Genomic DNA, 18,945 nt, shown 5'->3' on the forward strand with positions numbered 1-18,945 from the left:
TGGCAAATTTTAAATTATGTGTATTTTATTTCAAACGTAAAGAGATTCCTGAGAATTTAAGATGCCATATCATGAAAAACTTGCCTATGTTGTATTCATTTAAGAGTACTTCCTTTTTCCGTAGCGTCCACTGGTTTTATATATATTGCCTCCCCACCCTCAGCAAAATACACACACAGAGCGGCAAAGGAAGGCTGAAGAATGGTATTTATAGAGGTAAACAGGGAGAGTTGGGAGTCAAATGGATCTAGAACAGGGTTGACCTGTGTTCTAAAAGCCTAAAATATTTGCTCTTTAGCCCTTTGCAGGAAAAGTTTGCCAACACCTGGTCTGAAACATTGCTGTATACTGAATTGTGTCCCCCAAAATTCATGTGTGGAAACCCCAAGCCCCCATGTGGAGGTATTTGGAGGCGGGGCCTTTGGTAAGTGGTCAGGTTTAGATGAAGTCATGAGGGTGGGATCTTCTCGATGCAGTTGGTGCCCCATTAACACTAATCTCCTTACACATGATACCTTTTACGTATTTGGAGAGAGCATTTCCTCTTTCTCCTTGCCATGTGAGAACAGTGACAAAGCAGCTACCTGCAAGTCAGGAAGAGGGTCCCTACGAGGAAGCAAACATGCTTGAACCCTGATCTTGGGCTTGAAATGATGAGAAAATGCCCTTGTGCCTTTTGAGCCACCCAGTCTGTGGTATTTTATTGTGGCAACCAGAGGAGACTAAGATAAACGTACTTGCACAATTCTGGCAAGAACGGACTCTAGTCCTCATCTCTTAGCTTTAACAGCATCTCTTCTCTTCATAAATGAAAGAGGTATCAAGAAGAGGAAAGAACACTTACCAGAAAGCATGATCAGGGGATTTCTTTGAAATAACCAGAGTGGTAAGCAGTAGGTCCCCAAATGCTAAGAAGAATAGGGTTTCTACAATAGCAGTTTTCTTAGGTGGCACCATCTGTTTTTCTTTGAATGTAATAAAAATGACAGCTTTTCATGTACTGATACTCCCTGAGCCTTTTAAAGTCAAACATATGATGCTGTCTGTGTGTAAAGGTTTTTCTCTTGCGCCCATTTGTTTCTCCAGCTTGAATTTCTATGTAAACTCCCTTGGCGAAATTACACAAACCACCCACACCCCGCACCTCCTCCTTCTCTATAGAGCAAGGGGCTAAAACCTGCAGTGTAGAGGGTCCAGCTCACCTCACCAGGCAAAGGAAGATTTCCTGGCCAGCCCCCCAGTTGTGCCATGATTGTGAACATGCTGCTTTGAAATCTGGCTTTACAACATTTTTGGTCAATCTAGCCCAAATCTGCCCTTTTTTCTCCTTTTCCTTTGTAAACCTTGATAAATTCCCTTTATCTCCCTTCTCCCATCTTGCCCTAAATGCCCCTTTCTCCCTTAAAAGGCAATAATTTGTATGTATTCAAAGTAAACACCTATTCTTCTTTTAAAAACAACTTTATGGAGGTATGATTTATATACCATAAAACCCACCCATTTTATGCTTTTCAATTTAACAACTTAACAAATTTAACAAATTGTGCAACCATCACCATAATCTAGTTTTAGAACTTTTCCATCAGCACAGTGTGATCCGTCACACCCTTTAAAAGCTCACTCCCCTTCACACCCCCAGCTCCTGGTAATCACTAATGTGCTTTCTGTCTCTAGATGTTCCTTTTCTGGATATTTCATATAAACCAAATCGTACAGTGGGTAATATTTACATTTGGCTTCTTTTGCTCAGCATCATGTTTTCGAGGTTCATCTGTGTTCTAGCAAGTATCAATATCCCTTTCCTTTGTCTTACTGAATAGTATTCCATTGTGTAGTTGTAGATCACATTTTGTTTATCCATTCACCCGTAGCTGGACATCTGAGTTTTGACTTTTCAGCCCTTAAGGATAATGCTGCAGTGAATATTTGCTTGCAGATCTTTGTTTGAACGTACCAAACCTTGTATTCTTGAAAATTAATGAAATGATGTTTCTAGTTCTTAGTTAAAAAGCAGGTAAATTGAACTTTTTAATCATCCTAGTCCTTCGTACCTCCAAAAAACCCTCCAAAGCTAAACTGGCTTTAAAAAAAAAAAACAACAAACAGGAGTTCCCATCGTGGCGCAGTGGTTAACGAATCCGACTAGGAACCATGAGGTTGCGGGTTCGGTCCCTGCCCTTGCTCAGTGGGTTAGTGATCCGGCGTTGCCGTGAGCTGTGGTGTAGGTTGCAGACGCGGCTCGGATCCCGTGTTGCTGTGGCTCTGGCGTAGGCCGGCGGCTATAGCTCCGATTCGACCCCTAGCCTGGGAACCTCCATGTGCCGCGGGAGCGGTCCAAGAAATAGCAGAAAGACAAAAAAAAAACAACAACAACAACAACAACAACAAACTTATGTGAGACTATCAGGTAATTTTTTTCTCTGAGTTACTGACCCTTCCTAGAAAAGAGGCGCTCCCCACTTGTTAGAAAAATGTTCCAAACTCCTGGTTTCCAAAAAAGAAAGCAAGAAAATAGAAGGTATCGTTCAGGTTAAGGAGTATTGATTGCACCCATTCCTCATGTCCAGACCTGTGTGAAGGGCTGAGGATGCCAGTCGGCGTGAGACCCCCAAAGACCTTGCTGTCCAGTCGCTGCAGGGGTGGGAGTGGGGAGGCAGTTAAGAGCCAGGGAACTATTTCCATTCTACACACTCAGCAATCCACAGAGAAAAGCAGGCCCTTTTAAGTCATTCTCTCCTCTCCTGCCCTCTTTTGTTTGTTTGTTTGTTTGCCTTTTCTAGGGCTATTCCCGTGGCATGTGGAGCTTCCCAGGCTAGGGTTCTAATCAGAGCTGTAGCCACCGGCCTACACCAGAGCCACAGCAGTGTGGGATCCGAGCTGCGTCTGTGACCTACACCACAGCTCACAGCAACACTGGATCCTTAACCCACTGAGCGAGGCCAGGGATCGAACCCGCAACCTCATGGTTCCTAGTCAGATTCGTTAATCACTGAGCCATGATGGGACCTCTGTCTCTTGCCCTCTTTGAGAAAGGAAAATTATTTTAAAGAAGTCCTGTTAAAATTTCTACCAACTGGGAGTTCCCATCTTGGTGCAGTGGTTAACGAATCCGACTAGGAACCATGAGGTTTCGGGTTCGGTCCCTGCCCTTGCTCAGTGGGTTAATGATCCGGCGTTGCCGTGAGCTGTGGTGTAGGTTGCAGACGCGGCTCGGATCCTGCGTTGCTGTGGCTCTGGCGTAGGCCGGCGGCTATAGCTCCGATTCGACCCCTAGCCTGGGAACCTCCATATGCCAAGGGAGCGGCCCAAGAAATAGCAAAAAAAAAAAGACAAAAAAAAAATTCTACCAACTGAGGGAGTTCCTGTCGTGGCGCAGTGGTTAACAAATCCAACTAGGAACCATGAGGTTCTGGGTTCGATCCTTGGCCTTGCTCAGTGGGTTAAGGATCTGGCATTGCCGTGAGCTGTGGTGTAGGTCGCAGACTCGGCTCGGATCCCAAGTTGCTGTGGCTGTGGCGTAGGCCAGCAGCTACAGCTCCGATTAGACTCCTGGCCTGGGAACCTCCATATGCCACAGGAAGCGGCCCTAGAAAAGGCAAAAAGACAAAACAAAACAAACAAACAAACAAAAAAAATTTCTACCAACTGAAAAAAAACTAAGCTCATGCCAGCAAGTTAGTAATAGGCAGAGTTTCATGCCTTTTTCACGTACGGGTTTCCAAAGAACAGCAGCTAGAAGCCCTCACGGGCCTTCATCCAATCCAGGTCAGCTTTCCACCCTTTGTTCCTGAGAAGTCTCAGTTGGGATATGACCAGAGCCTTGGAGCTTCCTGAGGGGGCCTGTTTTATTAGTCAGCTTGTTTGTTACATAGTTTTTCTTATTTTGAACCACTTATTTCACTCTTTAATTTTTCCCTGGTCTCATGTCTGTGTGCCTCTTGTACTTTATATCCTTTTCCGTAGTTTGGAGTAGTTAACCCATTTTCCTTTTCCAAGATAGCCTCTGCTAGTTCAGGGGTTCTTGTAACTGACTCTGATCCCTAGGTGGGGTCTAGTCCATTCAGAACAATGGGGATAGAGAATGTTAGTTTAGCCAAATACTGATTGGTTGGTTGGTTGGTTGGTTGGTTGGCTTAAACAGCCACCTGTACCCTCTTGGCTCCTATATGAAGCTTGTGGTTCACCAAAACCTCCAAATCTCTCGGATTCATAAGCTGGATCTCCTCCATTCAGTACTAAAGTTGTTTTATTATCACTGAATCATATTACTATACATTTAGCCTTGTTAAATTTTATCTTGCTGGGTTTTTTTAAAAACCTCTTATTGTGGTTCAATATATGTAACAAAATTTACCATTTTAACCATTTTTAAGTTCAGTTGCATTTAAATATTTCCCATTTTTGTGTAACCATCGCTACCATCCATCTCCAGAAGTTTTTTCATCTTTCCAAATGGAACTCCATACCCATTAAGTAATTATTCCCTATTTACTCGAACTCCCAGCCCTTGGCAACCTTCTGTCTCTACTTTCTGTCTCTGAATTTGACATCTTTGGGTACCACTTGAGTGAAATCATACAGTATTTGTTCTTTTTTGAATGGCTTATTTTACTTACTGTAGTATGTGCAAGATGCATCCAGGTTGTAGTATGTGTCAGAATTTCATTCCTTTTTAAGGCTGAATAATACTCTATTGTATGTATATGCCACATTTTGTTTATGGATTCAACCGTTAAGGGACTTTTGGGTTCTTTCCACCTTTTTGCTATTATAATGCTGCTGTGAAATGTGGATGTACAAATATCTGTCCAAGTCTCCTTGATCTTACTGGTTTAAACTCATTACATTCTACCCCCATTTTGTGTTACTGGATAGTTATCTGCAACTTAGGTAAGCTTGATCTCTCGACTTTACCCAAGCCCCGTCTTAATAACACCTTGTGCTTCCTCTTAGTCTAAAGGTATCATTTGTACAAAATGGTCATTTCCCCCATCCTTAGTCTTTTTTAAATTATGAACCATGGTCTTCACAGCTGGATTCTGGAGCTGTTTTCACATGTATCCTGAGGCTGGGTTTGTTAAAGCCGTTTTGGTTAAAGTCTAACTAAGGGGTATGTGAACAGATAACCTCTAGGCTGGGTCAGAGTGGGTATTTGAAGACCTCTAAGGCTGCGCAGAAACTAATGTCAGGTATCAAAAAGCAGGGAACTGATTAGGATTGAATTGTTTTGCTCCACAAATATCTGTTGAGGTTCTCTACTTGTGAAAAGCACGAAATGCTTTTGGGAATCAAAAGATGAATAAAACACGCTCCCTGCTTTCAAGATGATTACAATGCAAAAATATTAGAAGAACTTCCTATTATAACCCAAAGATCTTTAAGGAAAGCTTCAGCCCATAGCTGTAAAAACATATCTCCTTAAGATGAGGAGGATTACAAAATATATCAAAAAGCAAAGTGCGCTCTGAAATTACATTTTAGAATAGATGGGTTTTAAGCAAGGATTTGGGGACAGACTGAAAAATGAAACATAAAAGCTTTAGAAGGGTTTAGCTTTTGCTTTACTTTGGCTAATATAAGAGCACCAGGAAAACAAAAAGCACTCTTGCTCTTGACAGTATAAAATTCTTATTATTTTTGGAGAATAGTAACTATGGATTTATGAAATTCTTTGTCAGAGCAATTTAGTTAATAGGTATGTAAATGACTACTTATTTCATTGTGTAGGTGGATCACTCCATGTACACTTTCTGAAGAAGAATATAAGTGCTAAATTAACATTGCAAATGCAGAGAAGCAAAAGTCAAGGTTAGAATGCCATACTTTGGTTGTGTTAGATATTAGGAGTAAGAGAAGATCCATCTTGTAATTGAAATTTGTTCGATTTGCTCAATTTCTTATTCATATCCAACTCTCTAACTGCCCTTTTTGGATATAAGAAAATATAAGTGAATTGGGAGCAAGGTTGTTTCTTATTATTGGATTTCAGGCGCCAAGGATCACCATAAACCTAGCCGGGGTGGGAAGGGGGAGATGCTGAAAGTTAATACCACAGTGATAAATTTCCATATAGATTTGCAGTCTAAGGCATCTCATGAGAACATCCTTTTTAAAAAAAATACCTAAGGAGCTCTTTTAAAAGTGTATTGTGGAGTTCCCGTTGTGGTGCCTGTGAGCTGTGGTGTAGGTCACAGACACAGCTCAGATCCTGCATAGCTGTGACTGGCATAGGCTGGCAGCTGTAGCTCCGATTCTACCCCTAGCCTGAAAACTTCCATATGCCACAGCTGTGGCCCTAAAAAGCTCAAAAAAAAAAAAAATGTATTGCTTTTTCAGCATGAAAACAAAACTTCAGCGGATGCTGGGAATTCCAGAGCTCCTCCTGTGATCAGCATGGAAGCCTCTGTAATCCTTGAGCTAAACCAGGCCTTGTCTGGGGCAGAAGTCACCAGTGGGAGAGAATAAACGGGCTGTGCCTTATAGATGGTCTCCAGCACACCTCACATGAATTCATCCCACCTAGTGAATTAACTGCACCTTCAGTCGTGTTTTAATCATTATTTTGCCCTTCTTTGAAATTTCCTTGGATTCCAGGCTGTCATGCAAATCAAATTAAAATTGTTGTTAATGGCACCCAAACTTTCCACCAGTTTGCTCATGTACCATCTTACCTAACTATTCTTGGCTCCTATTAACACCAGTTCACATTCCCCACATCAGGTCAGCAAGTGAACATGCAGAAACTCACTCATCATGTTTGCTTCTCCCTGTTGACCACAGCTTATCATTCCTCCCCTGTCCCTCTTACTCAAGTAAGCCCAGTTCCTTCTCACTTGCCCCTCATCACTTGGCTCCACACAGATATTGTCATAGGTGCCTGTGTTCCTTTACGTGGCAGGCTCTCTCTGTGCTGTGCTATGACCACTGAGGTTAGAGACCAGGGGCTGTGCCAACTTCTTCAACACAAGGGGGGTTGGCACTCTGCTGCCCACTTTTTGAGTGCTTCTTCGTTAGATGTTTTATGTGTTTGCCTTTGCTTTTGTCTTCTTTTCCTTCAGGTACAGAGTGAAGACAGTGTCCTCCTGTTTGTTGTCGCCTGGACAATCACAGAAATTATCCGTTACTCCTTTTACACATTCAGTCTTTTAAACCATCTGCCTTACCTCATCAAATGGGCCAGGTAAAGAAGTACATGGAACAAAGACTAACATTTGAAGTGATGTATCACCGTATTTTTCCTTTATTGCCTAAATACCACTTTTATTTCTAAAAATAAAATTGCGTGAGACAGGTAAGGTAGAAATCTAGTCTGTAGATTTCATCAATGTAAGTGACTCTACCTAACTCTGATTAATAGAAACACTTTTAAAAATTTCTTTTGGCCGCACCCGAGGCATGTGCAGGTCCCCAGGCCAGGGAATGAACTTGCACCACAGTCATGACCCAAGCCACTGCAGTGACAATGTTAGATCCTTAATCTACTGAGCCACAAGAGAACTCCAGAATTTTTTATCTCTACTTAAGTTATTTATGTGGGATCAATTCTTTTTAGTTAAGTTGTTCAATAGAGATTTGATATACCATCCTTTTTGTCCATTTAACATTGTACTGATGAGGAGTTCCCCTCATGGCTCAGCAGTTAACAAACCCAGCTAGGATCCATGATGATGCGGGTTCGATCCCCAGCCTCACTCATTGGGTTAAGGATCTGTCATTACTGTGAGCTATGGTGTGTAGATCGAATACGCGGCTCAGATCCCACATTGCTATGGCTGTGGTGTAGGCCAGTAGCTGTAGTTCTGATTCAACCTCTAGCCTAGGAACCTCCATATGCTGCAGCTGCAGCCCTGGAAAAAAAAAAAAAAAAAAAAAAGCTAAATCATAAAATTGTACTAAAGAACTTCTGGATTATGAGAGTTTTTTGGACCAAGTTTAGTTCTCGTCTCAATTTTGCTCACAATATAACTCTTAAATTAAATTTTAATTAACAGCGAGTGTGACATGGCAGTTTAGCCTGTTATCAGTTTGTTTTGCTTTGTTTATTTTTAGTAGAAATATTTGTTATGAATTGGGTGAAAGGCTGATAGTTCATCTACTTATCTGAGCTAATCTGTGACATATTTGTGAGCAGTTTCTGAGTTAGAAAAGACTACAGGAAGGAGTGACAAAGCCAAAGGATCAGAATTGTCCTTGGGGCCAAACTGCCTCACTTTATAAAAGGAAAACTATGGTTCCTAGACACTTTGAGTTTAGTGGTTAAACAGAGACATAAACCAAATGTTTCCAACATCTCAAGCATGCGAACTTCTCCTTTCTTTTTCTTTTCTCTTTTTGTCAATAAACATTTGTATTAGGAAAAGGGAAGAATAGGAAATACATAGCAGTTCCTAACCAAGCTGGGCAGACTTATGAAAGTTGTCGATCCTGGTTCTAGGGGAAATTCATTGACTAAGCCCAGATGTTGCTATTGGAGAAAGATTCTTTTGTCCATTGTCTTCTGTGGCCCATGGAAGAGACTTCCTTTTCCATCATCCTTCTCAGCGTGGCTGAAGTTGGCAATGGAGAACGTGTCTTCCTTTCATCACAGACTTCTCAGCACATTTCCCGTACTGAAGGTTTAGAGCCCAGTGATTCAAGTCAGCCATAGACAGCCAAAGACTATTTATTTATTTATTTATTTATTTTTGTCTTTTTGCTATTTCTTTGGGTCGCTCCCATGGCATATAGAGGTTCCCAGGCTAGGGGTCGAATCAGAGCTGTAGCCACTGGCCTACGCCAGAGCCACAGCAACACGGGATCCGAGCCGCGTCTGCAACCTACACCACAGCCCATGGCAACGCCAGATCGTTAACCCACTGAGCAAGGGCAGGGACCGAACCCGCAACCTCATGGTTCCTAGTCGGATTCGTTAACCACTGCGCCACGACGGGAACTCCCCAAAGGCTTTTTAAAGTCTGGGCCGATGACTTCTGTAGCAATGCTTATACCTCACAGTGGCTTCCAGTTAGTTCCATAGGGTGAGCCTCTCCGAATTCTTTTTGAAACATAAAGAACTCCTTTTTAAAGAGAAGATAATTGGGAGGAGTCACTCATGTGACAGTAACTGGAGTTTTTCTGACCAAAAAATTGCAGAATGACCAAAAGCTATTATGAATTTTCAATGATTTTAAATTGGCATGTATTTTATTTTTCACAATAGCATGTACAGACATCTGAAAAACTGTAGCAGTATATACACGTTGTAGGGATTCCTGGACACCGTGTTCCAATACCTTCCCCCAAACCCACCCCCCACCCCCATGGGACAGGACCCTTCAGCATAAACCATGATTCAGTGACCCTGCTTTGCCATTATTTATCTGGCATCATCATAGTTATTTTAGGGAGTTGTTTTGAAGAGTTGTTTATTTAGGCCAAATTGTGAAGCTAACCAAACACATTTTATTTTATTTTATTTTATTTTATTTTATTTTATTTTAGAACCTTCAGAAATCCCTTTCAAAAACGGGCTTGTAAAACCTGAATTTAAGCAGTTGGGTAAATAAGAAAATGTATAAACGATAGCTTTCTACCAAACCAGGGGTGATGAGAGAGGTAGGGGTGCACCTCTCTGCTAAAGCTGCCTTGGAACCTCAGTAACGGATGTTTTGTTTTGTTTCAGGTACACACTTTTCATTGTGCTGTACCCAATGGGAGTGTCGGGAGAGTTGCTCACAGTATATGCTGCTCTGCCCTTTGTCAGACAGGCTGGCCTGTACTCCATCAGTTTGCCGAACAAATACAATTTCTCCTTTGACTATTACACATTCCTGATTCTGATGATGATCTCCTACATTCCAAGTAAGTAAACACTTATGCATATATTTATTTATGCTTTTAAAATTGGCTCCACACAATAACTAGAGTTAAATGCTTTGGGTTGTTTTTACACCATAAATCTAATTTATTGGGAACGCTTTGGTTTTTGTTGAATGCCGACTGTCAGAGGGAATTTTCTCTGGTAGTAATTGAATAAAGATGAACCCTTCTCAATACAGCTGCCAAAATGCAGCCCTTCTCAGTGTGTGGGTTTGAAGCAGTGAATGCCGGGATAGGTTAACTGTCTATTGGAGGAAAGTAGCGAGCAGAAAGCAAAGAGAAGCCATTAAAGACCTTACCTTGACTTTTTCTCTCTCTTGAGAACTGCTTGTTATGGTATTTGAAAAACACTGTAAAGAGGTTTTTACATTTTTATTATATCAAAATAGACAGTTACTTTACTTTTAAGGAATCGGTAGTTAACTAGAAACAAGTAACAAAATAAAAAATAGATTTATTTTTTTCTATATTTCTTCTTTTCTGGTTTGGAAATAAGCACTTAAAATCATCTGAACAGGACATAGTGTTCTCTTCAGGATGGTTTCCAGTTATTTTAATAGCACGCCTGAAGGCTTAAATATATGGGTAATCAAATGTGCCCATCGGTATACTTGCTAACAGAAGAAAAGGCCGTGTTTGAGGCTTCTGCGAAGTGAGTCCTGTTTGCTGAGGAAGAGCTGTTTACTCCTTTTCTCAAATTATGATGTTCAGTTACAACCCTATGATTGATTTCTGCATATCCAGAAGGATCGTGTTTTACCCAAGGGCATGTAAAGTTAATGTTTCGCCACTTCCGTAGGCATTGCGACTCTGCATCTTATTTTGGTCTGTAAGATGCTATATTCTCCCCTAACCCTCAGGTTATTCAGACTGGAGGGTTGGATCTTTCTTTAGCCCACAGCATTAACTAAATGAATCATCTTAACAGTAATAGGTGACATGTTTGTGTCCCCCTGTGGAAGATTACATTTCATATGTTGTGAGGGGAAAAAAAACTACATCCCGATTTCATGTGAATGTTTATCTTGAAGAAGTCCTTGGATGCAGTTCTGCTTCATGATTCATTTTCCACTCTTTATTAATGATAATGGTTCTGGTGCTGGAACCATGGTGGCTAAAAGCCATCTCTCTTCAGATATAAGAAGTACTTGATTTTCAAACAAAAGATAAATATGGAAGAGTGTAAAAATGTAAGCAACAAAAATTAGCTTAGAGCTTTTCACCTTTCTAATTTTGTTCGCCAGAGTAGCAAATACTATCCAGACAGGGTTTATTTATTATAATTCAATAGAAGTCTCTGAACGCGTAGGATTTAGGTAACTGGGGAAAGGGTGAGGAGACTATCATAAAATCAAACCAGTAACAAGGTGCTGCCCCACTGACACGAATCTGGGGCCCCTCCCTCAGAGCTGCTGTGAGATTTCCGGTCTGTTGAAGAAGGAGGGGCTTTATTCCAGACCAGAGCCACCTGAGTCTGTCTGCACCTCCTAGTCTGTTCTGTGCTCCGGTGACAGACTGGCGCCCGGTCTTTCTCCTCTGCCTGCCGACCTCTCAGTGCAGAGAAGGGGCCCAGTCAAGCACCGGCAGCCGTCCCTGATGATAGGATCCCTGAAGTAAAACACACCCAGTCCTGTGGGATTTTCCTTCTTGGCCTGAAAAGAGAAAAAGAGAGAAAACACAGACCTCAGGACCAGCTGTCTTGGGGAGAGTAGAGCAACGCTCTCCTCTCAGCAGACAACCACTTTCTCTACCTCAGTCCTCCCCCCTTCTTACATTCTCAGCCTCTTTTTGGTAAGAGAACTTGGCTTGGTTAAAGTCTGTATTCTTTTTTTTTTTAAGGCAGCTTAGCTCTTGTAGAACAAGAAAAGGGATTAATTTCAAGAACAAGGATTAAAGGGTTCCTTCCAAATCCCAGGCTCAAGATGGCAGCCCAGACCGTATCTCCTGCTACAAATCACTGCATCTACTGGCACTCACCCTGCCCTTGGCCTGAGCCCCTCGCCTTGGATGTTTTCAGTAGTTTGTTAGTATTGAGACCAGTTTGTCCAGTTCATTCCAGCCAACTGCACATTTCCAACTTTCCAAAACTTTGTATTTATAAGAAGAAAATGCAGAGTTAGGAGAGGCTGCTGTTGACATGCAGTCTTCATTACCAAATTTGGTGTCCTTTCTACAACTTCAGTTTCTTTTAATCTTCTTGAATGGGAAGTTGATGATATGCATATCTCATGTAAAGCAGCACCTCTTCGTTATGGTCCTGCTGTTGGATTGTTGCACATGTAGCCCATATTGTGTGTGGCCTATGAGCCACAGCCCTGGAAGCTTTCCCTTACAGGGGTACTTTGGAGTCCCTTGTGAGCTACTCCTCTCCTGTTCTGCTGCAGCTGCAGTATGAGTATGAACAGATCTGCAGGACCCACAAGGTATCCAAGCCCCGATTACCTCCACTCCCTACCCTGGCACAAATTGGTGAAAATTGGCTCTAGGAGTGGGGTTTAAAAAGGCTGAGAAATGAGAAACTTTTTATTTATTTATTTATTTATTTATTTTTGTCTCTTGTCTTTTTAGGGTCTCACCCACAGCATGTGGAGGTTCCCAGGGTAGAGGTCTAATCAGAACCGTTGCTGCCGGCCTTCGCCATAGCCACAGCACACCAGATCCGAACCACATCTGTGACCTACACCACAGCTCACAGCAACACCAGATACTTAACCCACTGAGTGAGGCCAGGGGTCAAACCCGCAACCTCATGGTTCCTAGTGGGATTCGTTTCCACTGCGCCAAGACGGGAACTCCAAGAAATGAGAAACATTGATGGAGAGCAAGAGTACCAAGAAGCAGGGCACTCTGCATTGTCAGTAACCATAGCCACACCTCAGATTTTTAGAGAAATAGAAGAAACTTGCCCCAGGCAGAGCATTTGCAGTTGCTCTCAGCCTTCTGGTCCTAAGAGAGGTCATCTCCTTACAGGAAGGTGGGCCCAGTGTCACCCATACCCCCCAACCCCACCCCGACACACCAAGACAGACACACACGCACGCGTAGTCACCATCTCCATCCTGCGTGTCCTGAACTGTCAGAGCAGAATTCTAGATAGCCTGATGTCAGATTGAGATTTTCAGTGTGGTTAAAAGCAGTAGTCATGCATCTGGAATTGATCCAACCACTATAGTTGGATTCAGTGGGAACGTGTGGATCATTGAGATGGAGACAGTGTCACCCAAGCTCTGGTTGCCAGGAAGTCACTGCGGGAGCAGTAGAGAATCTTCAGCCCAAGTATCCCATTCTCCTGGCCTCCCCGCACATTCCTTTCTCTTGGACACTGAGAAACCTATGAAAGATGTCAAGAAATGCAAGCGCCATATCTGTTCTCCCGTTCTGACCCCTGACACTCGGTTGCCGCAGGCCCTTGCCTAGAGCATGAAGATAAACTCAGCTGTCTGGCCTGCCACTAGGGCAAAACGAATGGCTTCTGGATTGCTGTCTTCCCTCAGACTCCACAGGGCTATAGCCGCCCTATATGGGTGGTGTGGTCACGAATGCAACCAGTGGAAGAGCCCTTAGTATACTTTCCCACAGTTTCCCTTCACTAAAGTATACCTATGGAACTGCAGCCGGCCCCACATTTTTAAATGATTACAATTAGCATTCCTTAGGGCTTAATTATATCGTTACTTCCAGTTTTTAGATTATAGAGCTTGTCACATTTTCTGGCTTTCATACCAAAATAGTTCTCTCACTGTTGAATTTTATGCACAAGCCGAGGCTTTGCTGTGAATAACTTCCTGCCTGCAAATAGCGAGTGGAGTGGATGGCAGCCTTGTTCAGCATGAGGGCCTCCTCTGCAGCTTATCCGATCTGTGTGCGCACACCCACTGATGTCTTGGAATACTTTGGGAGGATCATTTGACATTTGGCCAACTTGGAACCCATTGAAGAAGGAAGAAACTGTCAGAGCAGAGTTGGCAGTAGTGGAAATTACCTCCCCCCAAACACAGGTTACTGTCCAAAAAAAATAACGATTGGAGCTGTCGGGAAGGGAAGGAAGCATAGTGTACCCCCAAGACCTTCTCACTAGAGTCTTTGCATGATTTTTGAACCCCTGGTTTATGGTGACCTTGTGAAGGTCAAGTAGCTTGGTGGCCTCTCCCAGCAGGGACACTGTGGACATTTGGGATGGGACAACTCTTATTCCTGAGGGACTGTCGCACATTGCCGGTGTCATCCTGAATGCCAGTGATCCCAGCCCCCATTTCCAAATGCTCCCCCGGGAAGGCAGGACTACCCTTTTCATTTGAGAACCAGTCCTTTTTAAAGAAGTCTATGAAATAACCAAAAACAGACTCTCCAGTGCCTAAGGGCTGGCTTTTCCTATGGACTTTTTCTCTATCCAGACCTGGCTTAGTTCAGGTTCCCTCCTCAGCCTTCCTAACCAAAGAACAGCCTTTCTTGGGAGGTACTTTTGGAAGATCCTCCCAGATGACAGGACAGTGACAGGGCAAGCCTGGCCCCAGTCTGGCAGTGATCTGCTCTGAGACCCAGGCAAGTGCCTACTCTCTCTGAGGCTTGAGTTCCTCCTCTGTGAGCAGGAATAACAACCCCATCACTGGAATTCTTCCCCTAGTTGTTGGGAAATGAGAGAAGATAACATGAGTGTGTAAAGAGTGTTTTTGGCGGCCCCGGGGCATCTTGATTGGTAATGGTATTGACAGTAGTGAGCAGTATCTGTCATCCAGTTCTCCTTCCCCTCGACTAAAGCAGGAAGCAAGTCTCTCTGTTTTTTCTCTCTCCCCACACCCACCATGTCACCTTCCTTGGTGGCTGGATGATAAAGTAGTCAGAGTCAGAGGGAGGACCGTGTGCTTTGCATAGAGCATGCGATTTTTATTTTATTTTTTTGCTTTCCTTTTTTTTAATTTAAATTAAAGCATAGTTGATTTACAATGTTGTGTTAATTTATGCTGTACAGCAGAGTGATTCAGTTATACGTATATATAAAAAATCTTTTTTTAATACTATTTTCCATTATGGTTTATCACAGGTCACTGAACATAGTTCTCTGTGCTATATGGTAGGACTTTATTGTTTATCCCCTCCATGTACAATAGCTTACCTCAGCTAACCCCAACCTCCTCCCCCTTGGCAACCACAAGTCTGTTCTCCTTGTCTGTGAGTCTACTTTGCGGATAGATTCACTTGTGTTTCAGATTCTACATATAAGTAATATCATAGGGTACTTGTCTTTCTCTGTCCAACTTACTTCACTTAGTATGATACTCTCCAGTTGTATCCGTGTTGCTGCAAATGGCATTATTTCATTCTTCTTTATAGCTGAGTAGTATTCCATTGTGTATATGTACCACATCTTCTTTATCCATTTGATGATCAAGTATGAGTAGTTTCTTTTTTGACTCTCATCCTGGGTTGGATGATAAGGTATAGTCACATTGGTCATAAGCACAGTTGATAAAAACAGTTTCAGTGGTGATAAAATGTTTGCTGTAAGTTGAGAACTTCACTGGTGAGAGAATAAAGAGGAAAATTTTCTTTTCATAAGCTTAACCATGAAGGAAAAGACAGAGCTGAGGTAGTTGGGTGAAGAATCAGTAGAAGGATTTTTGTTTGGTTGTTTGTCATTTGCATTTTCAAGTTAGGAGAAACCTAAGCATCATTTGTAGAACATGTGATTTTAAAGCATCTCCTTAACCAGTTCTTTCTTTTCCTTCCAGTTTTCCCCCAGTTATACTTCCACATGATACACCAGAGAAGAAAGGTCCTTTCTCATACCGAAGAACACAAGAAATTTGAGTAGCTCTTGCTTCCTGCACCACCACCCCCAGCAACAAACTTTCCAATGATAAAAAAAAAAAAAAAATGCTGCAAACTTTTTCAGTTCCCAATACGTTTCATAAAATATGAGTAAGAACTATTTTTAAAATACTAAAAAAAAAACAAAAACCAAAATCCAGTGTCACATGGGCCTGGGATTTTATAAAACACGAAAAACAAAAGCTGTTAACATAAAACATCCTGGCCGGTCCATTTCAGCATGCTCTTTCAACCAGAGGTTCCCAATATTTATGATGGCGCTGGAAAGGGATTTGGCATTTTATATCCTCCTGTTTCCTTCCTGTGTCTGATAAGTAAAGATCCGTAACACTAAATACTTGCGCGTTACAGTCTGAGTGATGAAGTTGTACCCACTGAATGCCCAGCTTGCAGCAGTTACGTTTCAGTCTGCAGTGTGTTTCGCATTCCCTCTCCAAGTGCTTGACCGCATGCTGGAAGCCATTTGTTCTCTGGAATGCCCTGAAGTTATGGCTGGGCCCTTCCCCCTCCTGTCTAGTGGATGAATTATACAATGTATATGTCCGTGAAACTCTGGGATAGTGCCTGTAATCAGAAAACAACTAGAACCCCTTTCGTTTGTTTTCAGTTGAGTCATTACTGCCTGCCACTAGGAAATATGCTTGAGTTTACTAAGTATGTGTATATCGTAGAGAAAAGCTACCTTATCTGGGGCTCAGCCTCCATCACATTTTAACAGAATGGCAGTCCTCAGAAAGGGAAAGCTCAGTCACCAGTTAATGACAAGACAATTCCCAGAACACCACCGAGTAAGGTGTTTGCCAAGAGCTGTTCTCACTTAGGGACCTGAAGCCAATCTAATTGCATGGGAGTAGAGACTTCGGTTGTTGAAAGCACATGGAAGGCATTACTTGAGAAGTGGAACCTGGACGGACATTGGAGAATAGGCTTAGACACCCTTATTATTTTATTTTTACATTTTCATTCAACTCTTCTGTTTGACTCCATTTCCTAATTATGGCTCTATGTAATCCCCACCAAGTTGGAAGTCCAGAGGCAGTGAAATGTTCCAGTTGGGCAGTCATGAGCTAAAAGTAGTATCGTCCCCACATTTTGGAGCAGCCAAGAAACACTTTGGTCATATGGACATTGTCTAATTAACATCATGTTTTCATATGTTAATTGCTAAATGTGCATTTAAGACTCTTTAAGAAAGGGTTGGATGAAAATATAAAGCCCAAGTTCAGGCCTGCTTTAGATCTTAAACACACAATGTTCTTTGTGGAAAGATCATCCCTTTTTTTTTTTTTTAATTGGTTGCTCTTTAAAAGTCTAGCTTACTACCTTACTGACTGGTTATCAATTAAAATATAATTGCTAATATTAGAAGAGTATCATATGGAAAACTAATTTTGAAATGTTTATTTTCATGGAAGCTTGAAAATTAAGAAAAAAATGAAGAAAATACGTAGCCTAAAATTTAATGCAGACAGATACGTAATAGATTATTTTTGAATTGAACATGAAAATTCTGCTTCTTAAAGTCAGCACTCTTAACTTGGGCATGTTAAGATTAGAGTATTCTTGTACTTGATAAACAAAATGTGAGGGAAAGATTATTTTTCGTGCTTTTTCTCTTTTTATTTTTCCAAAATGTATTTCTACTATAAAATAGAATCGATTTGGGTGATAGTAGCCTTATTACTTAATTTGGGTAAGATTTTTTTTCATTTGTTTGGGGAATAGTTATAGAAGATAGGATGAGAAATACAGGCTTGCCAGGATTGCTGGATTGGGGGTTTTATTCAGCCGTCTGTATTATAATTTGTCCCTGTTTATGGAAAACAGTGTCCCAAATAGTGGGATTGCATCACCTTGAACTTCGGCAACAAGAATGCGGTGAACAACTCCCCTCTTAAAAAGGGTCTCAACCGGTGTGCATTTTGGTCCATCAACGTTTAAAATGCTCATTGCAGATAAAGAAGGCATGTCGCCCTGTCCTCTAGTCATCTCTCTCGGTAACTGGTTTCTTTATCTCTTAACGTGGATTCATTTCTCTTTGGAAGTGGTGGCGTTCTTTGATGAATTGAGAACATCCAACCCCACCAGGTGCCACAGCTTCTTATGAAGTATGAATGAAGAGGGTGGTGTCAGGGTGGGTATTTTGTCAGATTGACTGTTTTCATTTCAGGGCACAGTCAAAGGCATCCTCGGCCCACCTCCCACCCCCACCTGATTGGGTGTTTCAGATCCCCCCCCTCCGGGGACCACCTTCTGACAGAATTCTTTGAGGTACGAGGTAGTGCTTTGTAGACACAAGCTGCTCATTTGCATCTTGCTGTGTTCTGTTTGCTAAGGTTGGGGTCATTCATTTAACACATACTGACGATTATGAAAGGCACCATGGAGAGTTAGTCATGGAATAAAAGCACATCCTCCCTGACGGAAACGTTCCTCTGGAGCCAGCTTCCGGCAGGAAGGGTTTAGAAGATGTAGCATTGAGGCATGTGAAGAGATTGTGCCCTCACTTCCACTTGTGTTTTTGGTTATTCACTTGTAATGAAAGGTTGGCAGTGATGTGGTACAACCTGCAAATTATTTTCAGTTCTGAGTTTCAGATAAAACATTTTAAGACAAAAATCAGTACATACTGCTCCTTTGAAATTTGGGTAAAAAATTATACAACCGTATATATAGTCATTTTTATATTTTTTCTATGTTGTGAAAACCAAAATTGTAATTTTATAAGTCTTTGATTCACTAAAATTATATAATTTAAATGTATTTTTTGTATATTTAGAAATAAGGAGTTCAAAGACTATGCTTAACTTTCTATGCATGCATTTGGAAGCTGTTTTTACCTGATAATGTTAACGTAGTAATAAGTTGTATTCATAAAATACTGATCTGTGTTGCATTTCAAAATAAACTGGTATGTGCTCTGCCTGGATTTGAAGTACAGACTAGTGGGTCTAGTGATTTTTCGCATCAATTGTCCTCAAAGTGGTGGTGTAGGATTCTGGAAGAGTTTCCCTTCTGTTAGGGATTCCAGCTCTTTCTTTACAGTTTTAAAACCTAATTCTGCTACTCATAGTGGCTCTATACTTACAGGAAAAATAGACAGATTTATATCAAGAGGTTTTCAAAAAGTCATTCTTCCTGCCAGTCCGTCTTCAAGCTTACCGAGCCAGTCCCCAGCATGGCTGCAGGACAAGACAGTGACCAGGAAAAATAGAAAACGAGTAAGAGATTGAGGGCCCTTGTCTTACAATGTTTTAA

At 41.8% G+C, this 18,945-nt stretch overlaps 1 protein-coding gene across 1 annotated transcript in view; it reads left to right on the top strand.

Annotated features, from left to right (window-relative positions):
• The window catches only part of HACD2 (3-hydroxyacyl-CoA dehydratase 2), a 98,651-nt gene extending 80,029 nt beyond the window's left edge, over window positions 1-18,622 (top strand). The window contains exons 5-7 of the mRNA XM_047790614.1: window positions 7,059-7,180; window positions 9,662-9,840; window positions 15,588-18,622. Of these exons, the coding sequence (XP_047646570.1) occupies window positions 7,059-7,180; window positions 9,662-9,840; window positions 15,588-15,670 (384 nt within the window). The 3' untranslated portion in view covers window positions 15,671-18,622. The remainder of the gene's footprint in view (window positions 1-7,058; window positions 7,181-9,661; window positions 9,841-15,587) is intronic.
• Window positions 18,623-18,945: the final 323 nt, after the last annotated feature.

This window comes from Phacochoerus africanus, chromosome 1, assembly GCF_016906955.1.
Source record: "Phacochoerus africanus isolate WHEZ1 chromosome 1, ROS_Pafr_v1, whole genome shotgun sequence".
NCBI lineage: Eukaryota > Metazoa > Chordata > Mammalia > Artiodactyla > Suidae > Phacochoerus > Phacochoerus africanus.